Raw genomic sequence first — 16,079 nt, forward strand, 5'->3', positions numbered from 1 at the left:
AGACAGACTAATCCACTCATTGAAATTTGTGGACACAGCTAGAAATTCTGTTGCAAAGTGAAACATGATGACCAATGAAAATGCTGTTTCAAAGTTAGCTATGATAGACTAAGACTACTGTTTCAAACGTGATAGCTCAAGTTTTGTTTTTTACATGGTAGTCACTACTTTATGCTTTAAAATAAGATGCATTGAATCTGTGTGTTTAACAATGAAAATCTTATTTCAAACTGAAGCGTAACAGACTAACAGACCAAGTCTCTTATACAAATGCATCCAAAAGAAATGACTAAATTTTCTGGATGATGATGATGACTAGTTAAGAGCCACCATATCTAGTGTTTGAAAATGATATTGTCATAAACAAGTGACCACTCTGTCAAGTGTTAAAACCAGACTAATTGGCTATTCAGGTGCAGTTCATTAAGTAGTTTTCTTTTTTTCTGAATCTCATAAGTGATGAGGGTTGTCAGCGATAGAGATGATGGCCGGTGGTGTATGAGCTCATAAATATGTGACTTGGCTGTATTACAACTCACACTGCTTAAGCTTAGTTTTATTTAAAATTTCCGTTGATTTCTTATTGTTTGTCTAAATCTGCTTCGACTTATGTAATTTTTTTATGAAAAGAAGGTTGGGTGCTGTTCACTTCTCTTTCGTATGGGCGAAAGTTGAGATACTTTTCTCTTAGGTAGGTTGGTACATATGTGAAGGATATGGCAACTAAGCATTTGATCATCTCCACAAAAGGCCGAACACTTCTACCTCTGTAGACTTGTATCTTCATAAACGTTGAAACTACAACTAATTTCTGCCTTTAAATTTTTTTTCACATGATTAAATTAATCGATCAGATGTCTACGTTTATATGGTGTCATAGTTCACTCTAACGCCCAAATCGTGTTGGTCATACCTTGGTATATATTTGGTATGCTTCAAATTCATATTACTGCATAGTAATATGTAACATACCTCTAGAATCCATATAGTTTTCGATTTGAAATTCTATTATGCATCCTGATACTCTTTTTTTTTTTTTTTTTTTTTTAAAGATATTTTAAATCAGATTATTTAACTGAGCTTTTAACCATGATCAAGTAATGATTGATGATAATAAATTGTTTTAAATTATGTTTTTGTAAATAAAAGTGAAAGTTTAATAAAATTTAATTTAAATATAAACCAACTTTTATTTTACAATTTTAAAAATATGATCTTGTTATTTACATGTTTTGGCACTGCTTTTCTCATTTATGTTTTTATATTTAAATGAATCCTTGCGAATCTACCCCAGAAGCAAGATTAAATATTTCTGAAAAGTCTAGGTCAAAACTTAAGTAGCAATGTAAGCCATATACCAATACTCTACTTTTCATAGTATTGAGCACTTTTGGATTTACCACAATCAGATTTCATTACACGTATATGTTTTTAGTTGAACCTTTTCTTTTTTTTTTTCATGAAAAATTTGTTGAGGATTAAACATTAAAAAAATCGTCACAATTAATGGGTCAATGTTACAGATCATTTGCCTCTTTACGTTATGTATTCTTTGGATCATTGATTTGAACTTTGTACAGTTCAAATGTTGATTCATAGTTGAATTCAGTTGTGTTTCTTATTACATTGCTTACACCTTCAGTATTTTATGTTCTAGTATATAATAATAGTATAGTATATAATTGAAATAATTTTTAAAATGTAGAATTAAAAAAGTGTGGGGGGGGGGTCATAAAAAACATTCAACCCAAATAAAAATCACAACTACAAAAATCACTGACTTTACCAATCCCACCTCAGATGTGTTATTTATTTTATAAAATATAACTTTATTTTATGAAAATATGTCTAACAGTCGAATATAGAATAATTCGATTGGAAATAATAAATACACATAAAATATTTTGTTGGATGTAAAGTCAGACTCAAATAACATTTAAGCTGACAAATCAAACTTTGCTTTTGACTAGCATATTTCCATTTATTATTGTTGTGCCATGTTGTTTGCAATATAATAATGTACTTTGCCAAAATTTGTTTTTAAAATTAAGTAGTCCTGCCCAGATGACTACTAATAGGAAACATTTTTAAATAATTTCCTAAAAATAAAAATCAGTAAGGGGGATAACTCATTTAAAAATGTGCAAACAAATAAAAATTAAAAACTAAAATGATTTCACTACATCCTGGACAACACTGGATAGATGTAGCTTATTTGTACTTTAACAAAATGTAAAATCAATGTTATTTACATATTTTTAATCTGTTATAAATATTGTGGTTTTGAAGCACTTTGTCCTCTTCTGCATTCACCTTTTATCATTAGCAGTAATCGTTATGGAATGTTAAACTTTTGTAAATTGTGTGTTTTACGTCTTTTAAATATCTTGTGCAGGGTAATGAAAATTCTTCGTTAGAGAGTAATGTAAATAACAATATCTTGGAAATCTCTTGAACTATTTTTGATTTTAACATCTTTTAATATTTTCCTTTTTTCTGTTGCTAATTCTTTGCTTACCGTTTTGAATGTTTGCACAAATGAAATATTTATAAATGCACTAAATGGTTAATTTCCATGTGTTTTTGTTGTTTTTTCCAGGAATTACAAATCATGAAGAATATTCTCTGGTGCGGGAGTTGGCGGAAGAAGAGAAAGAAAAAACGATGACCTTAAAGAGGGACAAATCCATTGCCAAGGATCAGAAAAAACTTGAAGAAATGCGAAGGAAACTGCACACTGATGATGACAGTAAGTCAATTTGAATCCTCTTTTTTTTTTTTTAATTATTTCTTTTTTTTTTTTTAAGCTGTTTCTCTTTCTTTTTTAACTGTTTCTTTTGTAACTATTTCTCTTTGTTTTTTTGTTTTTTTTACTGCTTTTCTTTTTTTACTATCTTTTGCTTTTTCTTTTCACTTTTCTTTTATTTCTTTCTGCCTTTTTTTCTTTTTTTTTTTCCACTTTTTTCCCTTCTCTTTTCTTTCCTCTTCTCAATATTTCATATATAAAGCAAAAAATTAATTACTGTCCCTGTATTGAACAATTATGATCTATTAGTAAATCTAAGAACCATTTCAATAAAATTTACATTAAAATTATCTTGACTGATTTGTTTTTTAATTTAATGATTATTTTTATTTTAATATAATAAATCTGCAGACAGATATTTAGCAGTTGTGTTCAAATGTTTTCTGGATTTTTCTTTAGCGGAGACTAACGTAATTTTAAACAAGTTAGCCTTCACATGTGCACAATATTGCTTAGACAGATTGATTTCTTTCTTTCCTTTTATCTATAGTCATATTTAAAAAAGATAAATGAATTTTCATCAAAATTCCAAAAATATTTATACAAATAAATGTGGAAGATTTTGTTTTGTGTTTACAACAAAGATATGAATAAAAGGTTTATTATTTAAAATCAGTATCAAATTTTACAAAGCGATAGTGAACCGGTAAATCAGTCTATGAGCTGAATTGAAATCTACAAATTATTTCCAACTTAAGGGCAGTAACTCTTGTTTTTATCAATTCTTTAAAAAAGTGTATTCACAAAAAGAAATATTTAGATATAATGCATGATACAAAATGATAAAGTTTTATGATAAAAGATAAAGAAAATGTTTATTTTATAAGGCTATGAATAAAAACAGAACTGTTTTATCTCTTTTCATGTTTTATCCATCCAATTCACACCTATTTCAGACCAATTTTAAATCAATGCACTTAGATAATCATCTTCAAAAAAAAAAAAAAAAAATTCAAATAAATATGCTCTTCATCAGGACATTAGCCGATTTTTTTTAATTTTGTTATTGGACCCTGACTTTATCACTATATATAAATTAAACTATGCAAGAAATAATTCTTAGATTTATTTTGCGATTATATTTTCTAGTGAAACAAATTTCATACAAAACGTAAACATTATCAATTTACACCAACTTTCTTTTTGATACATATTTTGTAGTGTAAGAAAAATAAAATGTTTTTTTGCTTTGTCTTAACATTTACTGATAATTAAAATTTTGTTTATCTACTGATAATAACTAATTATTTCCTGTGTATTCCAAGTCCATTTTTTTTTTTCCCCCAGTAAACTGGTTAGATCATTCCAAGACATTACGAGAGCAAGGTATTGAACAAAATGAAATCTTGCTACTCCGAAGGAAATTCTTCTTCTCTGATCAGAATGTTGATGCTAGGGACCCCGTTCAGCTCCAATTACTTTATGTACAGGTAAGAATTCTATCCAATCAAGATATTTTATTGTCAGGATTTACTAGCCTGAGAAGCTTATTAAAATCTCTGTGAAATTGTATCCAAAATTGATACACCTGTGTGTGTGTGTGTGTGTGTGTGTGTGTGTGTGTGTGTGTGCGTTGTTTACTTGGTTGTTGTTTTTTGTTTTTTCAGTTACTGTGCAAAATTTATAAATTGTTAGATAGTTCTTACTTAAAAAAATGTTTTTCCTATAGAAAAGGCCTCTCCCTCTAATACTTTGATTTGTTTATTCATTTTTTCCCTCCAACTTTTTCTAAATTGCAACTACATATTTACACCTTTCTGTCCTGACCCTTTTTTCTCTTTCCCTCTCTTTCTCTTAACTTTCCCTATTGTACATAGGTCAGTTGATTTAAAAGCTGGCTTGAGGATATCATTTGAACAGGCACAATGTTTAATTTGGCTCTTCACCAAGGCAGAATGGGCAAGCTGAATCAGCCTGTTGCCATGGGCTTTTTTTTTTTTTTTTTTTTTTTTTTAAATACTGGAAGAGAGGAACAAAAGCCAGAAATGTTGTATGTGCCCACCTTTTCAGTTTTGGAGCATTCACAACTTCTTTTGAATTATTTACAGTTTAGGCCTTTGCTATCTGCCAACATTCATTGATTGTTTAGTATATAGATTCAGGCTAAGGTAGAAGTTAAATGCAACCTTTACTCGGCACACAAACACTTTCTGAAATGCAATAACTATATTTATTTAGATTTATAAGAAATAGAATATTATATGAAAATGTTTTTTTTTTATTATTTATCTTTTATTTATTAAATAGAAAGAATGTATTATATTTCCTCTTGAAAACAGTTTAGGAGTCTTCAAAATAAAATAGCTTTATTTATCTTAAATACATGTCAAGATATTTCCTTACCAAAATCATTTGGATGCATGAAAATTCCTTTAATATAGATTCATTAAAAGTAAAACAAATATTTTTTTTTTATTAATTTTGTCTTCATACACTTATTTCAATTGTTGCTTAGTTTTATGCAGGTTTGTTCATTTAACCTATAAGTATTTTTCTCTATCCAAGTTCTAAGGTTATAAGTTTGTTTTGTTTGGGTTTTTTTTCTTGAGTGGGAGGGAGGATAATATTATAGGGTTTGTGTATAACTCCTTCCTTAGCCTTAGTCTATAAATAAACTTTTAAAAGGTTAAAACAGTTAATACGTTTTAAGAATGTATGGCGACACATAAATCATGTAAAATTATTAAAAACATTTCAGAAAATTCAAGTAATAAATTTAGTGTTCTTTAATTGGGGTACCAATTGTTATTTTCCAACCACCCCCACCCGGATTCTAACAATGTTAATTATTTATTAATGATATTGATTTAAGCATATTTTAATTGAGTCTGTATTTACAAATAAAAATAAAATAAAGCCAATCTAAGAACTATAACTTTTGTAAAAGAGTTATGTCCCTTGTTCAGGTTAGCAGAAGACATTCTTAAGCTCAAATTTTCATAATCCAATAACAGCTTATGTAAAAGCTGTCCTCAGTCCCCCCCCCACACACACCCACCCATACACACAAATCTATAAGAGACCTTCTGCTAGGAAACTACTTGTAAAGAAGCTAATGTTTCTTTAAATTCTGAAAATCAGAGTTATCCAACTATAATGAAATTTTCAGCATCTATTTCGTGAATGATAGTATTTTTTTATAAAGAATATCGGTTTTCAAATTGCTAGCAAATTTAAAATGAGTTAAAGTGCTATGATCTAGATTTAAGTCAGATTAGTATGCACAGTAACTGTATTTTATTTTATTATTGTAAAAAGCGACTTTATCATTTATTTTTATTTCAAGTAAAGGTTTAAAAGAGAAAATAAAGGAAGCCTCCAGAGTACAATCAAAACCCTCTTTAAAGGTGGGGGGGGGGGGCTTTTTGGCTCATCCTTACAAATATTTTTTTTTTCATTTTCCTTTTCATTTGTGTCTTACTATTTTAATAGTTAACAAACTCTTGCAATTATCTGCTATAACAACTGTGTTGTCTTTCATAAATTTACTCACAAGACTTTGGTCAATTCTAAATTGATATAAATTGTGAAAAAAATTTTGATAATGAAAATATATATCAAACTATTTACATGTTAAATTTTTTTTTTTTTCCTTTTTAAATTGCCTTAACGCTTTATTTTCCTAATTTCACTTTTGCCTTTTGTTTCTAGTCTCGGGACGGTATTATTGATGGAACCCATCCTGTGACACAAGCAGAAGCTATGCAGTTTGCAGGATTGCAGTGTCAGATTCAGTTTGGAAAACATGTGGAAAGTAAACATAAACCAGGATTTTTAGAGTAAGTTTAAATCCTTCCACAACCATTGTTGCCAGTCATAGAAATATTTTTTTTTAAATTTATCTTTCATATAATAAAGAGAAAAAAAAAAGCAAAGAAAATTACCTTTGCTTCATTTTTTTTTTTTTTTTTTTTTACATAGGCATCACCACTTACCAAGGCCAATAAGCCACTCGAGGATAAGGGTTAAAGAGTGTAAATGCAAAGTTTACAGTAAATCATCCTTCCCTATTATCTGGCGGATTTACTCCAATTTAGAAATTTTGCCGAGTATGAATTCACAATTTAGCTGTCATTACTCTCAAGTCCACTGTCAGAGTTGTAGTACTTGTCAGTTCCATTTATTGGTTAAAGAATTTGTTCGGAATATGACACAAAACTGCATTTAGGGGTGAGGTTTCAGTTTAAAAGATCTTACAGTATCACTGGACAAATACTTAACATAATTAAATCCTTCTTAAATAAGAGAAGAATCCAGGTTGTCCTCGACTGTCATACATCTAAACAATATGATAAAATGTGGGTGTACTTCAGAGTCTATCTTCGGACCTTTATTATTCCTAATATTCATAAATGGCATCTCTGATAAAATTGTCTCTGAGATGGGTATATTTGCTGATGACACTCCGCTCTACAGGGTGACCCAAAAAAAACAGGACATTCAATTATTTTTCTGAGCATTTTACAGTCAACGGAGAAAAAAAGGCCAAAGACCCTAGTGTTTTGATGTGATTTTTTGAATATAATAAACTAGTTATGACCAAAGTTTAATTTCATTCGGACAAAACACTAAGAAACAGGGCCTAATTAGAGTTGGGGCCCGTTTTTTGGGGAGTTCATTCTGTATAACAGGCACAAGGGGAAAACAAATGAACACATATTTAAGGAAATGGCAGAAACACTAAAGGAAGGCCTCCAATTTTTAGTGGAATGAGGACAGAAATGGATGGTCACAGTCAATGCTGTCAAGACAATTAATTCAATTAAATTTTTACTTAATATTAAAGGCTTATGTAGATTCAACACACGTTGTTTCCTTCAATAATTACAAGAAACCTTCTCAACCACCAATAGATATGGCTAAAGATACCTGAAAGTAGTTCTTTAAACTCCTCGGCTTAACGTTTACCGGGAACATAAGTTGGAACAGATACATTGAGAGCATTGCCAGGGCCACTGTGAGGAAGGTGGGCTCTCTCCACCCTGCTAGAAAGTTATTTACGCCTGAAAGTATCCTGTCCCTCTACAAAGCCACCATTCGCTCATGTATGGAGTATTGTTGTTACATTTAGGTTGGTGCATCTGCTATTAGTCTCTCACTCCTGGACAGGGTTCAAATGAGAGTCACCTAGGCTTCAACCTCTGTCCCATCGAAGAAATGTTGCATCCCTTTGCCTGTTCTACAAGTATTTTAATTGTGGATGGATGAACTACAAGTCCTTGTACTCCCTCAACATAAATACCCCCGACAAACCTGACAAGCTCCAAAATCCCACCCCTAGACAGTAAAGATCCGTAGATGTAAGAAAGCCTTCTACTCCAATAGTTTCTTCCCCAGAACTGCTAGACTTTGGAACTCCCTTCCAGGTTCCTACTTTCCCAACTGTATTGACCTGCAAAAGTTCAAGAGTAATGTGAACAGACATCTTGCTGCTCAACTCCCTATATAGTATCCCTGCAACTTATGTCCCTGATAGTAGCCCCTTACATCAAAGTGGCATTGTGCCTTGTTTGGGATGAAAATAGATTTTTTTTAAAAAAGTGTGGAATCCCTCCCTAGTTGCTCTTATGTTTGGACTTTTTCTCACCCAGATTGGTCAGACGTGTCGGGATACTATATTAAAGTTAAACAGAATCTATCGTTTCCAATCTATTTACAAAAAAACATTCTTGCCAAAGAAATGAATCGACAAAACCAATATGTGGCTTCACAAGAATAGACATACTGTTAAAGCCAACATTTTTGTAATTCCTATTGTCGTCTCATGAGAACGTAGACACAGGGTGATTTTTAATGTAGAAACAATCTGTCTACCCAAAACGGACACACTGGATTGGAACAAAAATTTTAATTGTCTTTGTCTAGAAAGATTTCTCATTTACTGGCTGGGGTACTTGTCATTTACTCTGGCCTTAAATGTGTACATTTGACCTCATTGTTGAATGATAAAGACCTGTAAAGCTGCATGATAAGGTTCATAACTAACCACAATCTTTTGGACAAAATCCTTTTAAAAAAAAAAACAAACCTTCCTCAATTAAACCAAGTGATGTTAATAATTAAAATTAAGGTTTTTCAAATGTTTGGTCATGTAAATTGGTCTTTTTACATTATTATTGGAAATCAATGGCGGGTGGGGAATGATTTAGAATCAGAAAGAGAGGTAGGCCACTTGTTGTTAGAACAATGTTTAGAAATGTTTTAATATCAACCAAGATGATCTGAACAAATCCACACAGAACTGAAATTTGTGATTAAAAAAAAAATCCATTTTCATGCACAATCTATCATAGGTAGAAAAAAGTGAATGATAGTGAACTTTGATAATTTTCATGAAGCATTTCATGATAAACTGTCTTTTAATGACTTCCTTTAAGTTACAGCCCAACAATTAATTTTATTAAATATTTTTTTTATATAACACTTGTACATCTATGCAATAAAAAATGGCAAAATATAAAATTTAAAGTAATTTTGTCTGAAAAAATGTCTTTAATTGTAATCTTTTTTGTTAATTTCAAATTTGATGTTATTGTCCGAAAAAATTTTGTAAACTAAGATATATGATATAGAGGGGGGGGGGCAGATTCTGTTTTTGTTATTTTACATTGTTGGATATTTCTAGTAGGGTTACCATGATTTTAGAATTTTACTTTGAATAAAATATTTGTATGTAAAAGGGTATTTGGTAATACTATTGATAGCACTGAAAAAAATAAATATGACCACTGATAAATGGTCCTAAACATTGTATACAGCACTAAAATGACAACACAAAAGAATGAAACAAAAATGGACAAAGGAAAGTGAAATGAAAATGCAACAGTTATGTCAAAATCTGGTGAGGAAAAAGTGCAGGGAGATCAAAGGAGTTGATGATTAAGGGGGAGGGGACAAAAAAAAAAACAAGTAGAAAACATAAACCGAAAAGAAAGACAGAAAAATTAAATTTGCAAAATCCTTGTCAGATTTTGTTTTAATTTTGTAGTATCATGATTTTATGACTTCCATATCAAATGTATAAATAGCATTATCATTTTTGGAAAAATATTAAACTACCAAACCAAAAAACCCAAAACTGATATACTGTTAAAAAGACCAACTGAACTTCCAGAATTCGTTTTATTTATTGTTATAAGAAATTCATTTGAGAAAAAAAAAAAAAAATTCAAGTTATTATCTATGGATCAAAATTTTTTAGATGAAAATTGATTTTGTATTATTGAGACTACTATTCTCAACTTGATTGTTTATATGTATATTATGTTTATAAATAGTAATAATACACCCCCCCACCCCCGTTAAAAAAAAAATTAGATTAACTTCTCCAATTCATACAAGAATTATCCATGTGAACACATTGCACAATGAATAAATGCATTAACAGGATGTTGGTTGACAATCAGATTTAAGTGATAGTCTTCTAAGGTTCAATTCTTACTGTAGGCAGTAATGATCAAGAATAATTTACTCAACACTTATTTCGTAATCATTGATGGAATAATAACTGCCTAATCTTTGTGGATTAAAAAATTTCAGTTCAAAATGATATGTAAATTCCATCGTTCAACATCAAAATTCACAAATTAAAAAAAAAAATGCACATTAAGAAGACTGAAGGTTACAATAACTGAAATGTGATGAAAATAACAAAGATTAAAATAGTAGCTTGAATAATATGAAATATTTATGAAGTTATAAAATCAATCAAATGATTCAAAATGGGTTAACCTTTAAATTGTTACAATAAATTCATTTCAGCATTGAAGTTAACTAATTTTATGTTTTACTCCTAAATTGGCGAGAACATAACTTCATTTTGCAGTGCCAAATTTATTAAAGGTTTTTGGAATGAATCCAATTTTTACAATTAATGTCATTTAATCAAAATCTAATGAATTGATGAACATGTAAATAATTAGGCAACACTATTTTTAGTTTTAATTTTCACGCCATTTAAATTTGAAGCCAAATAAAATACTCATTGTGTCTGCTAAAGCAAAAAAAAAAAATTTGTATTCTGTCTCTAAAATTAAATTTTCTTTACATTTTTCTTTTATATTTATTTGATCAGTTACTTTGTATTTCTATCACATTTTTTCTCAAGTTTTCCCAGTGAGAGTTTAAAAAGCAAATTAGATATTCCACTCAGAAAAGCAAAGTTGACTCCACTTTTCTGAATATTATTATTCTTTATTGAGAAAGTTGAGCCAGGAACCCAATTTGAAATTCAATTCCCTCTCAATCGTTTCATAGACCGTAGGGGACAAACCTGGCAGCCATTCAAGTTTTCTGATAGAAATTTAGATTGACAAATTTGGCTACTGCTATGCTTTGTAAGCTTCACTATTTTCAGGTATTTTCAGTGTTATTTACAAACCAGAAATAGACATCTCAAATGACTCGGATCGTTAGAGTTGAAAACTTCTTGTTAATGTTAACTTGTTGATCAAAATGCAAATTATATTTGATATTTTATCAGATTTAATTAGGAATCAAAGTAGTAACATTTTTTGGGGGAGGTCTCCTTTTCTTATGCAGGACAAATTATCTATATTGAAAAAGTTGGAGAAAATGTGTGCCTTAAGAGTATACAGTTATTAACTAAGTCTTCAAATGTATTAAGTAAATCTGTGATTGAAACACAATTGTATTTATCTATTACTTTTGTATTATTGTAAGCTCTACTGTATATTGAGCACTATTGAAATTAAGACGGAAAGATATCCCCCAAATGTTTATGTAAAAATCACAAGCCCATGTGGAGTGACGATTGAATTTGTATGGATAATTTGATCTTTGCACTGTATTATTTCATTGGTAGAGTTGTTTAAAGGCACACATTCAAATTGTTTATGGGTCTCATTTTTCTTTCTGAATGTTTCCATGAAATAAGTCACTATTTTATTAGTTTTATTTATGTAACTAAAAAGTATTATTATACACATGTTGGAAAGTGTGTGTATATATATATATATATATATATATATATATATATATATATATATATATATACTAGCATGGAGATCTGACTTTACCCAGGATTCCATATTTCTATTGTCATCGAAATTGGTGAAATTGCTCATTTTTTCAATCAAATTGATTGGTTCCCTGCTCGAGTTGAGGGCCCATCACAGTGCACCAGGAGAAAGCTTTACATGCCTCTCACAGTAACTTAATCCACAATACACTGTAATCTACATTGCACTGTAGAGAACATATGGTTCATTTTAAAAAATTATTTTTTATATATAATTGGTTGCATTAAAGTTTAAAATGCAAAAGTCAAGTATCATGCTTCAATTGTGCTCTAAACAGAAACATTCATTTCGAACACGTCTCTGTCATATCAAAGAATCTACTATTGATTTTATATGCCTGGCCTTTTTGTGTGGTGGCAATGGTTTGAATTTAAGTTTAAAATAAAGAAGTCAAATATTATGCTTCAATTGTGCTTTAAACAGAAACGTCCCTGTCATATCAAAGAACTTAATGTTGATTTTATATATTGGGCTTTTCAGCTTGTGTGATAATAAAACTTCTCAAATGCACTTATGATGTTAAGCGTTGTGTAAGATGCTGACTTTGGTCAAATCGCCTGTTCCTTCTTTCATCGGATTATTTGGATTATGGATATTTATCGAAGGCATTCTGATATAAAACCTATCTGAGATCACTGCCAGGCACATAAAGTACCTTTGTGTGAAATTTCATAAAAATCAGCCCAGCTGTTTTCAAGTCCTTAGGGAACTCACACACACACACACAAAGTTCTTTTTATATAATAGTAGAGATATAGGTATTGAACATGCCAAATTCAAATATATATTTATTTTTCATTCATGATATTTACGTTTCGTTGAATGGTGGAAAAATACCAAGCAACTTGTCAGAGATGGTTTGTTTTCATTCTACTTATAATTCTCAAGGGAGATTAATTCTATTAGTTTTACAGTTTAAATGTTAGCTGGAACATGAGTATAGTTACAAAACTATTAAGTACTCTAAAATTATAAACAAAATTATATAAAAAAGAGAAAAAATCTATTGGTGTTGGGACAATTAATTAGAATTAGGAAAATTGCTGCATTTTTTCTGATGCCAAAAACGATTCTTTCAGTTGTTTTTGTTTAAAACTTAATTTTTCATTGCTGATAGTAATGTTAAAATGATAGATATTTATTGATATTAAATTGCCCGATAAACTAAAATCTATATGTCCCCATCACAAGTGTATTTTTGCGTTTGAAAACATACATATTCATATTACATGGGTTTTCACAATAATATCCCCTCCCCCCTCAAAAAAAAAAAAAGTTTTATAACTAAATATTTAGAAATTTAAAGAGAATCAGAATCTGTAATCGTATCTCAATCTGGGAAATATTATAATTATCCTATCACTAATATCTATAAAGTTATAGTAAATCAAATTACCCAAAAAGCAATTTCTGTACAAAAATCTTTAAGAAGCAAAGTTGTTACAAAAAATTAATGTTCATTGTTTATGGAGGGAAGCAACTGACTGGCCAATTTGTCCATTTGCAACTGATGGAGTGGGCACTTCATATCAAATAATAAAAGAAATAGGATAAACAAATGAATACAGATAACTGTTTTTGTAAAAAAGAAATATGAAAAGCAGGACATAATTCTTATCTGCTTTTTATTTAAGTTAGCATGGGATTTTATTTATTATAAAAATGAAATAACTTTATAGTTGTTGATGGGCCATCTTTGTCTATTGGCAAAAAATATTCATAAACATTGTCCATCATTGATTGAGAGTATATATACTAGCAGTTCAGCGCAGCTTTGCTCGGGCCCTATGTAATGTTCATAATTTTATGTGCATATATATATATATATATATATATATATATATATATATATATATATTAAAAAGTTTGACTCATGTCCAAGTAATCTACATCTAAAATTTCAAGTGTTTAGACCCAAAATTGGCGGAGGAGTTTGGTAGGGTCTGCAAAGGTCAACTTTGACCGCTTGGCAGCCAAATTTTCACCCCAAAACTGATTACAAGGCTTGCTGCATGTCTGAATACCCTTTATGTAAAATTTCAAATTTTTAGACCAAAAATTGGCTGAGTAATTGTTAGACTGCAAAGGTCAAATTTTTTTTAACTTTGACCCCTTAACATTTGTTTTGGGCTCAAATCAAATTAAAAAGTTTGTCCAAGTAACCTACATCTAAAATTTTAAGTGTTTAGACCCAAAATTGGCGGAGGAGTTTAGTAGAGTTTTCAAAGGTCAAATCGTTAAACTTTGACCCCTTGACAGTCAAATTTCTGGCTGAAAACCTATTAAAAGGATTTTCCCAAATCTCAATACCCTTTATGTCAAATCTCGAGTGTGTAGACTGAAAATTGACAGAGTTGTTTAGTAGGGAAATGTACACACACACACACGGACAATTTCATTTTTATAGATATATAATCACTTTATCAGGGAAAAATTTAGTATCGAGAGTTGTCTTTCCTAAATTGGTGATTATTAAATAAAGGAAAGTTAGAAAATATGAAATGTAAGAAGTGAAACAGAAACACTTGTTTTCACTAAAACTTAAATTGTTGACTCAACAAGTCTGCATAACATAAAATTAGAATCTTAATTTTTAGCATGAATCTCAAAGTGGTGATCAAAATTCAGATTATACTCTTGTTATTGATTTTAACTGAGAACTGTTCTTGGGGTAGGGGCTTCTATTAATATATGTCTACTATTTGCATTCCAGCATTCTTATAAACTTTCAAATTCGTTTAGGAATCTAATTGCAATGTTTTAATGTATATGTTTTTCTTTTGATCAGGTTGAAGGAATTTTTGCCCAAGGAATACGTCAAGGTGAAAGGAATTGAGAAGAAAGTATTTCAAGTAAGTTGTTTGAATTAAATGTTTAAGACTCTTGGTTATTCTTACTTCAAGTAATAAAAAAAATATCTTGAGAATTAAAGATAAAAAATATTTTTATTTTAATGATTCCAAATTTTTTTACTCTTTCTGCGTTTGGCATTGTTATTTACTGCTGTTCTCATCCTGGTTATTGTTGCCTTCAAAAACAATGGCACTTTTTCATTGCTTCCCAATTTTTATAATTAAAATAATTTGGAAAAACAGTTGTTGCCTTGTTTAGAAACAATAATACTAATATTTTCATCAGCTGCTGCTGATTGATACTACTGATTGTTGACACATAGACTTAATTGCTACCCTTCGTGTCATAAGCAAAGGAATAACTATTTTTATATAGAAATATTAAAACAAATGCAGGGTTTGTACAGACTTGAAAAAGTTTATGAATTTTGACTTTTGCCTTAAAAAGGCCTTATTTCTATTATTACTTTGAAAATATGGAAAATGTCTTGGAAATTTCTTAAAAAACCCTTAAAAATTGTATTCTTTATATCCAGTAAAATTTTTGTTGAAATTTTAAAAAATGAAATCAAAATAGATACTATTAAATTATTTTTTAAGCATTAAAAATAAATTTATCACAAAACTACCTTGGGTAGTTTCATAATAAAGATTCAAATGTCTCTTTTTGTTCACATATATAATTTATTTGGGGGGGGGGGCACAAGCGAGGAGTAGTGGCAGCCGCCATAAATAAAATTATTCCCCTTATCTAAAAAAATACTTTCCTTGGGTGGCCGAGACTCTCCAGTGATGAACCCCCCACCCTCACCCTTCAAAAATTGTGATAATTAAAAATTAGGCTCGGCGGGCAAAAAAAGAAAAAAATGGATAAGACAACATCCATCTTGGTTGAAAATTTAAGCCATAAAAAGAGTAAGTATTTGAGATGGAATGAAAATCATTTAAAACTACTTAAAAATACAAAAAAAAATGATGCAGGTACATTGCAAACTAACTTATTGGCTATGGTAGTTTCAATCCTACCCAAGTAGGCTAGAAGATTAGTTGGCCAAAACGTGGTAAGACAACAACTATGGAAGGCAGTAATTACTAGGGATACAGTTACAAGACTCAGCATTCCTATCCTGTTACGGTTAATCACCTGAAGAAGGCCAGAGGATGAGGTGGTCGAAACGTGGTGAAACAACACAACTATGAAGATGAGAATAACAGTTTGCAAAAAAGAATGAATACACAAATTATGCAACAAAATCTCAACAAATAAAAAATATTTGTTTTAATGTTAGTTTTTACATGTTTTGAATTTTTTTAATTAGTTTTCAAAAAGATTAAAAGACTTAATGTTACTAAGGACATCAGTCAAAGGTGCTGATTTGA

The 16,079-nt window shown here is 29.9% G+C and overlaps 1 protein-coding gene across 19 annotated transcripts in view; it reads left to right on the plus strand.

The window, feature by feature from the left end:
* LOC145289209 (talin-1-like) overlaps positions 1-16,079 on the plus strand; it is a 617,531-nt gene that overhangs the window by 436,967 nt on the left and 164,485 nt on the right. For all 19 annotated transcript variants that reach the window (XM_080136391.1, XM_080136396.1, XM_080136401.1 and 16 more), the window contains 4 exons: positions 2,600-2,749; positions 4,094-4,236; positions 6,458-6,585; positions 14,636-14,699. In XM_080136391.1, the coding sequence (XP_079992517.1) occupies positions 2,600-2,749; positions 4,094-4,236; positions 6,458-6,585; positions 14,636-14,699 (485 nt within the window). The remainder of the gene's footprint in view (positions 1-2,599; positions 2,750-4,093; positions 4,237-6,457; positions 6,586-14,635; positions 14,700-16,079) is intronic.

The sequence above is a fragment of the Euprymna scolopes genome, chromosome 2 (assembly GCF_053919585.1).
Source record: "Euprymna scolopes isolate OS-2025 chromosome 2, ASM5391958v1, whole genome shotgun sequence".
NCBI classification, from domain to species: Eukaryota; Metazoa; Mollusca; class Cephalopoda; order Sepiida; family Sepiolidae; genus Euprymna; species Euprymna scolopes.